This window comes from Oryx dammah, unplaced genomic scaffold (genome assembly GCF_014754425.2).
Source record: "Oryx dammah isolate SB20612 unplaced genomic scaffold, SCBI_Odam_1.1 HiC_scaffold_25, whole genome shotgun sequence".
Lineage (NCBI taxonomy): Eukaryota > Metazoa > Chordata > Mammalia > Artiodactyla > Bovidae > Oryx > Oryx dammah.
The window spans coordinates 104198454-104210284 of NW_024070209.1; the positions used below are offsets into that span (position 1 = coordinate 104198454).

The following is an 11831-nucleotide window of genomic DNA, read 5'->3' on the forward strand; positions in this document are numbered from 1 at the left end:
GGAGGGTGGTGCCTGGTTTAAGAAAAAACACCCTTGGAAGAAATAAGGTTTTTGGTTATCAGAAAGAAAGGATCATAGAATGTCAGCAGGTCTCACTCATGGCCAGAAGACGATGTAATATCCCTAAGACCCCCCATGTGACTCTGTATTCATCCCTATGTGTAACAAAAGGTATATAAGTAAACCCCAAAATAAAGAAATTGGATCAGTTTCCAGAAAGACTGATTCCACCATGTCGCTTCTTTCTTGCTCTTGTTTCTCTGGCTGAATTTAGCCTCCTTTTCCCCACTACACTATCTCCTACTACACTATCCGTTTCTAATCTCTCTATATATCTGTAATTAAATATGTATTTTTCCAAAGACGCCGACTCCGTCCCCACCTTCGAATCACCCTGGATCCACCGGGGCTGGACCCCGGCACCTCGCAGCAAACCCGTCCGTGTTTGCTAACCAGCAAGGGCCTACTGTGTAGCAGGGAGCTCTGCTCAATGTTCTGTGATAACCTGGACGCGAACGGCACCTGAAAATGAATGGGTGTGTGTGCTCGCATACCTGAGTCTCTAAGCTACGCGCCTGAAACTAACACAGCATTGTAAATCAACCACAGTCCAATAAAATCTAAAGAAAAAAAATTTAATGGCACAGGGGAAAAAAGATATATACATTTAAGCGTGCCTGTGTTGGGGTATCAGTTGCACCTCAATAAAGCTCAGATTGTTCCGGGAAGCAGACGGAGGCCTGCGACGCTCCCAGCAGTGTTGATGGACGCACTCTCAGGACGGGGACTGGAACTCTTTCCAGGCTTCCTCACAAGAGTACCCCGGCCGCTCTGGGGGCCCGAGGCCTGGGTCCTGTTCAAGTGGTCAGCAGCACAGGTGTCCCTGCAGCTCCGCCCCCGAGGGCCCTCACCCGGCCCCTGCCTGTCTCGACCCCGCCCCCCACAGGGCGGGCTTGACCCCAGGAGGTGGGAGTGCCCAGGGCGCGCCCGCTGCACACGTGGCCGCGCGGAACATGGATGGGTTTGCCGGCGAGGTCTCGTCCGCGGGGCTCCCCGGCGCAGAGCCCCTCCCAGAAGCCTGACAATCAGCGGGTCCCCAGGCGCCCCTCCTTTTGACCCCTGCAGCCGTGACTTTATGATAAATGGGAGGTCCACCCTCCCAGCCAGAGACATAAACTTTAATTATGCTTTTTAAAGGCCACAGAGGCAAATAAATGCCCTTAAAGAATCTCTTCTTTAACTTGCTCAGAGCATAAGGGTGACTATTAGCTGTGGTTATTTGAAAGGCCAGGAAGAAAGCATCTCCCACGCAAACGCATATTTGTATTAGGCACCTGGCTTTTGGGGCAGCACTTACCAGCTGGGTACCTCCAGCCCCTGAGGCAGAGGACGTGTCCTGCCAGCCCTGCAAGGAAGCATGTTTGGGATCAGAAGCCTGCATTTGAGTCCCAGCTAGGCACACATCCCTCGGTGTTTCTGAGCCTCACTTCTCTCCTCTGTATAATGGGTTGATTAGCTACACGTCTTCCACCCGCCTCATGGGCTTGTCGGGAGGGACAAGCCTGCCAGGGCTGGCTGATCATGACTACTGCTGGGCCTCTGGTACCTGGGCCCTGTGCCACCACTTTCTGCTCCTGAGATGTGGTCCCCGAGATCCCCGTGCGTGGAGGGGAAACCGAGGCCCAGGGAAGCTAGGGCACTGACGCTCCGTCCTGCAGAGGTGTCCGGCTCAGCTTCAGCCCACAGTCTGGTGTCTTTAGCTCCAAAGTGTGACAGTAACTGACAGTGGACAGGAGAGCAGCCCTGAGCACAGGGGCACACACGCACACACTCACGCTCACACCTGCTCGCCCTCTCCCCAGTAACTCATCAAGGGCATAACTGCTGTCTGAGTTGCCTGAAATAAAATGAAGAACCTTCTGTGTGAGGTTCTTTGTGCTGAAGAGAACGATTCTAAATGGGGAATAATTGGCCATCCAAGACCCAGTTCTTGCCGTGGAAATGAAATGTGCTGACAAGCCAGAGTGGAAACAAAACCGCCGGCAGTGAGACCCGGAGCAGGTAATGAGGCCAAATCAGCAGGTTTCAGAAACGACCTAGGAACGGTGAGCCTGGAGCTGCAGCTGGGAGGCCGCACAGCATGACGGGGCGCTGAGCATGGCGGGTGGGGGTGGCCCGGAGGCGCATTTACTGGGACCGGTGACAGACACCTCCTCAGACCTTGGGGACACCTGGCCCCAACCTGCTTGGAGGGTTAGGCCCCCCTTCAGCCAGGCTGCCAGCCAGCACTTTCCACAAAGCCTCCATGTCGGTTTGCTCAGCCGCTGTGCATAGACCAGGCAGCTCAAAATACACCCTCTGCAGGCAGGGGGGTCAAGATCGGGGTGTCTGCAGGGCCGGCTCCCTCTGAGGCTGCCCTCTCCCCGTGCCCTCACGCGAACGCCTCTGTGCCTGTCTGTGTCCACATGTCCCCGTTTTATAAGAGCACTGGTCATGCGGAAAACCCTGTGCACAGAGGAGCCCGGTGGGCTGGAGCCCACGCCATGGCTAAAGAGTCGGACACAGCTTACTGACTAAATAGCAACATATTGGGTTAGGCCCCACCCTGATGGCCTCACAGTAACGTGAGCTCCTCTGCAAAGACCTTGTCTCCTGACACGGCCACTCTCTGAGGCGCTGGCTTAGGGCCACAACACATCAGCTCCAGGGCGGCCGCTCGGACCCTCACGTTTCCCTCAGCCCTTCTGGTTTTCACTCACTCACGCGATGAACTGCACCTACGCCTACTGTGTGCTCAGCTGGGCCAAGAGAGGAGCTGCCCTCAGGAGCTCGGCATCCACGGAACACAGCACGGAGCGCGGGGCACCTACCGCAGCAAGGTCAGAGCCAGGCCGGGCCCACCTGCTCTGCAGCGCCCTGCACCCCCCTCCAGGACTCACACAGGCGGGCTCTTTGAACACTCATTTCCTCAAAACCACATTCCTGGACGGATGCCGGGCTGAGCCAGTCTGTCCACTCGGGCACTCCACCGTCCACGACAGAGGGGGTGAGACCTGAGAGCAGGGTAAGTCCCAAGCCCTAGTGAACACCCCTGGTGGCCTCCCGGCCTCCTGATGGAGCTGGCAGGACTGGCGGCCAGGCCCCAGAGAGGCCCCAGCAGGGCGAGTGCCTCGTGGCAGGCAGCGATGCCACATATCGGCATTTAAAATGCCCGTGTCCTTTGACCCAGCCCCCAGCCCCCTGGAGGACATCTCCAGAGGTCCCTGGACAAGGTCACAAGGCTGTGGTGGGCTCCACTGGACAGCCCCCGAATTCCAGGGCCTTCTCCCAACAGAAAACCCACGCAGTCACTTGAGGATCCGGGGCCCCCGCCTTTCAAGTAGAGAGAAAGGGAGAGACAGGGCTGCATGCGTGCTTCCCCACCCACCCTCACCCCCATGTCCCATGGGGTGACCCCTGAACCTGGTCACCCCCAACCCCAGGATGCCTTGAGAATGAGGCTGCGGGTGCCCTGGAAGAAGAGAGCCCAGGGAGAGCGCCAGCCATCTCTGACACCATATCCACCCAAAGTCTGTCTAAAGTAGTTAAACTTGGACTGCAAGTTGATGGCCAGTGAACCATGAGCTAAATACATTTAACGGTGGCTCTAGGCATTCGGGCAACATCCATTATCCCATAAACACTTACCTTGACGACACGCTGTGCAGCCCAGAAAACCAGTGGCACGCATTGGTAGTCACAGATGTCGGTTGAATGACAAGACCAGGATTCAATACAGATGCATCCAAAGGTATCCAATTCACCCAGATCCCGACAATTCAAGTCTGTATACCCTTTGGTACACATAGTCACGGAGGAATACGGAGAGATTTTCACAAAAGTTGGCAGAGATGCCTACAACTCCTCTGGCAAGTGTGCCTTCAGGGCTTGTTTTGCCTCCCTGGGGCTGTGCGCGGTCTCAGCGGCTGTTTCTAAGAAGTGTGGAGGACGCGACTGGGAGTGACTCCTGAGAGCTGCTCGGAAGGGGAGCCGACCCTCCTCCCAGCTTCCTCTCCTGGACCGTCTGCCGGGGGAAGGCGCTGGCCCTGCAGTGAGTCACCTAAACAGCCCTCAGAGGTGCCCACGCCGTATGGCGTGCCATCTTGCAGGGACCTTCTGCAGCCCTGCTCTGGCCTTCCTGTGGGGCTGCCCCACAGACACCTTGACAGCCGACTCGAGAGAAACGGGAGGCAGAAGCTCTCATCCGGGCGGCTCCTGAGTTCCTGACCCACTGACACCGCGAGATGAGATGTCTGTCAATTAAGCTTCTCTGCTTGGGGGTAATTTGTTACCCGACTAACACACCATCTTTGCAAAACAAAGGGCTAAGTCTCTGAGCCTGCCTTCTGCTATCTCCCTTCTGTGTCCACTCAGAGCTGAGTCTGACAGCCCCCTGGCTGGACTCAGGAAGTCAGCTGAGGCCAGGGGGGCCCTGACTGCAGTAACTGACCACCTGGGTGTGAACCCCAACCACGGTTTCTCAGGGCCTCTCGGGGCAGAAAGGTGGCCCCAGACCTGCCTCTCTGTCCTCCCCCAGGGAGCCCCCAGTGCTCCAGCCATCCTCCTCCAAGGCCCTCTGTCTGGACAAAGCCAGCTGAAACATCACAACCATTGATTCTCGGAACGCCGGGACACATCTGCCCCAAGCCCCCTGAGAACCCGCACACATCCTTGTGGGATGGGCAGAGAAAAGACTGTAGGATTAATTTGTGCGACCTTTGAAACTGGGGGGAATAAAGTACATAAGACTTCTCAGATGGTTCAGGGGTAAAGAATCCGCCTGCCAATGCAGGAGGCGTGGCTCTGATCCCTGGGTGGGGAAGATCCCTTGGAGAAGGAAATGGCACTCCACTCGAGTACTCTTGCCTGGAGAATCCCATGGACAGAGGAGCCTGGTGGGCTACAGTTCACGGGGTCACAGAGAGTCAGACACACTGAGCACACACACAAAGTATCTGAGCAAGTGTGTTGGCACAAGAGCCCACATGAGCAGGGAGAGAAGCGGGGGCGTGACAGCTCCGCGTGCTGGCTCCCGGGTCGCCCTCTGAGGTGCCGGGCAGCCTCCCCAGGCTCAGGCTCTGCCCACGCCGCCCCCTCATCCTAGCCCTCCCCCGCTGACTCCTGGGATGCAGACTGTTTCCCTGTGTCTTTAGTGGGCGGAAACCGTCTCACTGGTTGATGGGAAGAGCTAGTGCAAATGGTCTGGGGACTTTGAAAACAATTAACAGAGCTGGACGGGGCGGCCGCCCTGTTCCTGCAGGGTCCCCACCTGCTAACGGGCCTTCCCGGAAAGACCACTCAGGGCTGGGCCCCATGCTCCATGATGGGCTGAGCAGGTACTTAGTGGTCTAAGGCCAGAGCGGCGGTAAGAACCACTTTCCCAGACTCATTTCCCTTGAGGGCCTTTCGTGCGTGAGGGTGGCCACACCTCGCCTGACTCACAGGGTCAGTTGGAGGGAGGAGGAGGCAGAGAAAAGCACCGGAAGGACTCCTGGTGGTCTGGAGCCTGCTCGGCCTGCCCTGCACTTAACCGTCACGGCCCTGAGGGCTCAGAACTAGGTGGGCAGCGCCGCTGCGGTCTGGGCCGGTCACTGCCCGGGGCACCGGACATCCTTTCACATCCTGATCCATCTTGTCCTCTGCGACGGGAAGCTGCAGGCAGCTCCGTGGGCTCTGAAGATGCCCTGTGAAGGAGGGCCCAGGGGATGGCTAGGGAGCCAGACGCACCCTGGGGAAGGCAGCAAAGATGCCTCCAGGTGCTGCCCAGGCCTGGATGGGGAGGAAAGGGGTCAAGGTGAAGGACAGCTCAGCCCAGGGGGACCGGTCACCTTGGGAGGAAGATACAGCCATGCAGCCTGGTGACCAAGCCTCCGGGGTAGGGGGAGGCACTGGGCAGCTGATGGTCGTCTTGAGACTCGGGTTCCTGGACTCGAAGACTGAGTGGCACAGCCTGCCTCAGAGCTGCCTGGGGACAGGAGGGAGGGAAGGCAACACAGCAGAGCCACCCAGCTCGGAGCCAGCGGAGGACAGGGCTTCCAGCCACCCCCCAGGCAGCTCCAGAGGCCCTCTGCACATTAGGCCTGCATCGTCATCAATTTTAAAAGGGGCTAAAGCGCTCCTCAGCTTTGCCAACTCTGCCCCTGACCTTGAATGAGCGACCTGGCCCGGCTCATCCCTGCTGGGGAAACATGATTGCCTCCAGGCGCCTGCGCTCCTCTCAGGATTTCGCCCCCACCAGGAGAAAGAGAACAGCTCCTTCCATTTATAAAAAGCGTGTCCATGGGCAGGAGGCAGCCTGGCGTGGGCAGCTGCTGACAGCTCGCAGGACGCGGACTGGAGTGGGAGGCGCGGCCCACCTGCTGGACACACTCTCACCACCCTCAGCTCTCAGCCTCAGCACGTCCAGGCTGCTCAGGTCCTCACATCACTTGGTCAATCAAGGGAGGAAAGGCTGCTGGGAAGATAAAATCATTTTTTCTCATTTCTGCCTTCTCAATATTTTAATTTATCACAGTGCTAAATTCTGCTTCCTTCACCACAAAAGAAGTGGGGGAAAGAGAGACACAGTTGGGACAACCCTCTGTTCTATACCTTCACTCTTATTCAATCTCAGAAGTGTACTTCCAAAGGAGCAAGTTGTTTGGGGGGCAAGAACTCAGTGGCTAGAAGCCGGAAATGAGGCCTGAATTTCAGCAGAACACAGGGGCCAGACTTGTCCCCACATTCGCCGGTGTCCCCAGAGCAGAGGAGTGATGTGGTTCTAACTGCGAGCAGCGCCCTGCCCTGTGCGGAGCCCCTGGCACCCCCCCGGGGGGGGGCCCCCCTACCCCGGCTCAGGGGCAAGGGCTCCCTGGAGCTCACAGCTGTGTTTGCCGATGCTGCACGGGACCAGCAGGCATCCCGCCGGCCTAATGGGCGGAAAGTGGGCCGTGAGTTTACCGGCTTCTACTTGTCAATTGTAACAAATCAGACATTCACCTTCTGTACAGAGGCAATGAAGACTCTGCAGTGGGCTGTTGGGAGCAAGGCCCCCGGGGAGGCTGCAAGGGACTCCCGGGGGGCCTCCTGGGCTTGGAGCACCTCCTTCCAACATTTACAGTCCTCAACACCCCTGGCTGGAATTTCCCACTTCCTCTGACAGCTCAGGGTCTGGAGCTCTGGGAGCCTGAATCCTCCCCTGCCTGCTGGCTTCCCCCACCCCCAGCTTTCCTGCAAACCCCCCTCCTGAGGGCCTCCCCAACCCCTTGGAGTTGCCACCCCTAGGACTGCTGACCTTCTCTCCTGCCCGCTTCCTGCTGACCTCCATCTAAAGACTCTCACCCTCAAGGAGGCAGGGGGAGGGGGGAGGGAGGTGAGGCGCCGCCTTCCCCATAAATACTTCTGCTGAACACCCTGGGTTCCAGAGCAAGGTCTGCCCCACCCCCGCCCACTGCTCACAGTACCTGGGCTCTCCCTACACGGCTGTTCTCAGTTCATTGTCCTCTTTTCCCTTGTGATCGACAGCCAGGGAGGGTGCAGGCTGTGTCTGCTCCCCACATCCATCCACTGACCGCCTGTGAGGGATGAATGAGTGGATGGATGGATGAATGAGTGAACACCTCGACAGCCCGGGTGCTGACTGATTCTAACAAGAGGACCCCAGCATCACCACACCTGGTGGGGCTGCCTCAGGCCTTCAGCGTCCATCAGTCTGCTTCTAATGATAAAGTATCATTAAACCACACACAGTATCTGTCTTATTAAACTGAAATTAAGTTCCTTATGGAGACAGTTAAGGTCGACTGAGTTCTTGGCAGCCGTGGGTGCGCCCATGGATTAGGCTGGAAACGTCCAGCCCGGCGCCTTTGACCCCCAAGCTGACCTCACATGTAGGCTGAGCACTGGGCGCCCTTCCGCGACTCTCTCATGACCCTCGGGTGGAGGAGAAAGGCTGGCGGCATTTCTCGGAGCAGCTCTGGTATTGACCCAGAGGAGCAAGGGTGGAATCGTTTATCATCCAATTAACAGTGTCAGCAGAGTCATCATTATAATGACCAGCCACATGTGTAATCCATCTTTAATGAGACAATAATTGTGCTTCCCGGTCGATGAGCACCCAGCCTCTCCTAAAACCTTCTTGGTGTGAATAGTAAGTAGTCATGAGCTCTGGCAGGGCCAAGGGACAGTGGGTGGGTGCACTTCAAGGAACTTTGGTTCAGAAATGTCACGGGTGACAGGGAAGGAAGAGCTCGTGAGTGCAGCCCCTGCTGCCGACTCCAGTGTGCTCATCGGAACGGGCTCCCTCGCCCAGGCAGACGTCCAGCCTCAGGACCACTCTGGATGCACAGGCGAGGTGGCGAGACACAGGGTATGGATAAAGCTGTTCATGACGCCGATTGTCTTCCTGTTCACACCTTTCACACGGCTCACACTGCTCTCTGAACCCAGGAAAGGCAAGGCTCGAGCTAAAAGGCTAGAAGAAGACTCAGGGAGTGGCAGGAACCCCAGACACATTTATTTTCTCCTGGCTGACACAGCTTCCACGACACAGCCCTCTCTTGGCTGATGGGCAGGTGTAACATAACTGTGATGTAGCCACAAGATAACCTCACTTCAGTTCAGTTCAGTTCAGTCGCTCAGTCGCATCCGACTCTTTGCGACCCCATGAATCGCAGCACGCCAGGCCTCCCCGTCCATCACCAACTCCCGGAGTTCACTCAGACTCATGTCCATCGAGTCGGTGATGCCATCCAGCCATCTCATCCTCGGTCGTTCCCTTCTCCTCCTGCCCCCAATCCCTCCCAGCATCAGAGTCTTTTCCAATGAGTCAACTCTTCCCATGAGGTGGCCAAAGTACTGGAGTTTCAGCTTCAGCATCAGTCCTTCCAAAGAAATCCCAGGGCTGATCTCCTTCAGAATGGACTGGTTGGATCTCCTTGCAGTCCAAGGGACTCTCAAGAGTCTTCTCCAACACCACAGTTCAAAAGCATCAATTCTTCGGCGCTCAGCCTTCTTCACAGTCCAACCCTCACATCCATACATGACCACAGGAAAAACCATAGCCTTGACTAGATGGACCTTAGTCAGCAAAGTAATGTCTCTGCTTTTGAATATACTATCTAGGTTGGTCATAACTTTTCTTCCAAGGAGTAAGCGTCTTCTAATTTCATGGCTGCAATCACCATCTGCAGTGATTTTGGAGCCCAAAAAATAAAGTCTGACACTGTTTCCACTGTTTCCCCATCTATTTCCCATGAAGTCATGGGACCAGATGCCATGATCTTCGTTTTCTCAATGATGAGCTTTTTTTTTTTTTAATATAATTCATTTAATTCATTTAACCCTAAAGCAATTGTGCAATAAGCAAATTATCATAAATGAAAAACAAGGTTAACTTCCTACAGGGGCCAATAGACAGGGTATCTTGCAGCACAGCAATTAACCTTCACATACTGGAGTCTGGTTTAAAAGGCCATCAAACAACTCAGATTCCTGAAAATCACAAATGTCACCAACGAAAGGAATGTTGATTAAACAGAGTCAAAAAACTTCCTGAAGGGCTGCCTTCTCTGAAGGGATTTCAGACTTGCTAGCATAGGTTGGTTAAGCCAAATCTCACTGACGGCTCCATTAGAGAATGAGAATGCCCCAGTCAGTGCTGTTTGAAAAATGTAAAACACTGGGAGGGGAAAAAAACAAATAAAACAATCTACTGTTCCCTAATGTATATGGCTTAGCACCCAGAGAAAGCCTCTGCCCGGGAAAGACGCTTTCTACATAGGGCTAAGCTTCATTAAATGAGGTGTAACCTTTCCTTTTCAGGCCATGTCTTTTCTTGCAAGGTCTTTAGAGGCAGAAGTTCCACTTGGATTCTAATACACATCTCTGTGCGCTCAGCTTCCTGAAAACATACAGCTGCCGGGTGCTGGGTTCTCCCTTGCCAGTGACTGGATTCACTACTTCACAGCCACCAGAAGCGCACATACACTATTAACATGATGAAAAATACAGCTACTGCTGCAAGTTTGGCGTAAGTGGAACGCATGTTCAAGTACTTCGCATCCTGGCGGTATTTCTTGGACAGACTGGACAAATTGTTAGCCTTCGAATCCAATGCTGAGAGTGCTTCTCCCCGTTGTAACACTTCTTCAATATTCGCAACCATGATTCTCTGCACATCTTGCAGTTCAGTGTTGATGGAGCCTAGGTTTCTCCGAGCACGACTGTCAATGTAAAGCTTCTTGGTTTTCTGAATGTAGGTATCAAACTCAATAAAGGAGTAGGGTCTAGACACAGTTGGCACCTTCTTCCCATGCTGTTCATCAAATTCTGAGTGTAAATCTTCTAGGTAGGCAAAAGCCAGCTTCTTAGGGAAGGCAGCTTCACACAGAACCAAATAACACACTCCCTGTTCAATAATGTAATGAAAAGTCATGGCACCAGCTTCCAAGGTGCATCTGGTAGGGGACTGTTCATTCAACTTTCGAAAGAGCTGCTTAGCCTGACTCTGGTACTGTTGAAGGTACCGGCCAGACTGTTCGTCCTCCTGCATCGAGGCGGCCAACGGGAGCCCATCCGCCACTCGGGCGATCATCGTGAGCAACACCATCTTTACAGGCAACGGAGACCCAACACTGGCCCAGACGGCCGTAGATGTGTCTTGACTTGCTCCGCCGGGACAACAGTTAAACCTCTGCCTCAGCTGCCGAAGACCCAGCTACTCGCGTCTCCGCTTCCCGCTGAGGTCAATCAATGATGAGCTTTAAGCCAACTTTTTCACTCTCTTCTTTCACTTTCATCAAGAGGCTTTTTAGCTCCTCTTCAATTTCTGCCATAAGGGTGGTGTCATCTGCATATCTGAGGTTATTGATTTTTCTCCCGGCAATCTTGATTCCAGCTTGTGCTTCTTCCAGTCCAGCGTTTCTCATGATGTACTCTGCATAGAAGTTAAATAAGCAGGGTGACAATATACAGCCTTGACGGACTCCTTTTCCTATTTGGAACCAGTCTGTTGTTCCATGTCCAGTTCTAACTGTTGCTTCCTGACCTGCATACAGATTTCTCAAGAGGCAGGTTAGGTGGTATGCTATTCACATCTCTTTCAGAATTTTCCACAGTTTATTGTGATCCACACAGTCAAAGGCTTTGGCATAGTCAATAAAGCAGAAATAGATGTTTTTCTGGAACTCTCTTGCTTTTTCCATGATCCAGCACATGTTGGCAATTTGATCTCTGGTTCCTCTGCCTTTTCTAAAACCAGCTTGAACATCAGGGAGTTGACGGTTCACGTATTGCTGAAGCCTGGCTTGGAGAATTTTGAGCATTACTTTACTAGCATGTGAGATGAGTGCAATTGTGTGGTAGTTTGAGCATTCTTTTGCATTGCCTTTCTTTGGGATTGGAATGAAAACTGACCTTTTCCAGTCCTGTGGCCACTGCTGAGTTTTCCAAATTTGCTGGCATATTGAGTGCAGCACTTTCACAGCATCATCTTTCAGGATTTGAAACAGCTCAACTGGAATTCCGTCACCTCCACTAGCTTTGTTCGTAGTGATGCTTTCTAAGGCCCACTTGACTTCACATTCCAAGATGTCTGGTTCTAGATGAGTGATCACATCATCATGATTATCTGGGTCGTGAAGATCTTTTTTGTATAGTTCTTCTGTGTATTCTTGCCACCTCTTCTTAATATCTTCTGCTTCTGTTAGGTCCATACCATTTCTGTCCTTTATTGAGCCCATCTTTGCATGAAATGTTCCCTTGGTATCTCTAATTTTCTTGAAGAGATCTCTAGTCTTTCCCATTCTGTTGTT

General features: G+C 53.9%; 1 protein-coding gene across 1 annotated transcript; it reads right to left on the minus strand.

The window, feature by feature from the left end:
- Positions 1–9321: 9321 nt before the first annotated feature.
- Positions 9322–10759, minus strand: LOC120852196 (vesicle-trafficking protein SEC22b-like). The gene has a single exon (XM_040225619.1). The coding sequence runs from the start codon at positions 10625–10627 to the stop codon at positions 9980–9982; it is 648 nt and encodes a 215-aa protein (XP_040081553.1). The 5' UTR covers positions 10628–10759; the 3' UTR covers positions 9322–9979.
- Positions 10760–11831: the final 1072 nt, after the last annotated feature.

Bases quoted from the DNA above. Each gene is read 5' to 3' on its own strand.
- LOC120852196 (XM_040225619.1), bottom strand. From the start codon at position 10,627: ATGGTGTTGCTCACGATGATCGCCCGAGTGGCGGATGGGCTCCCGTTG.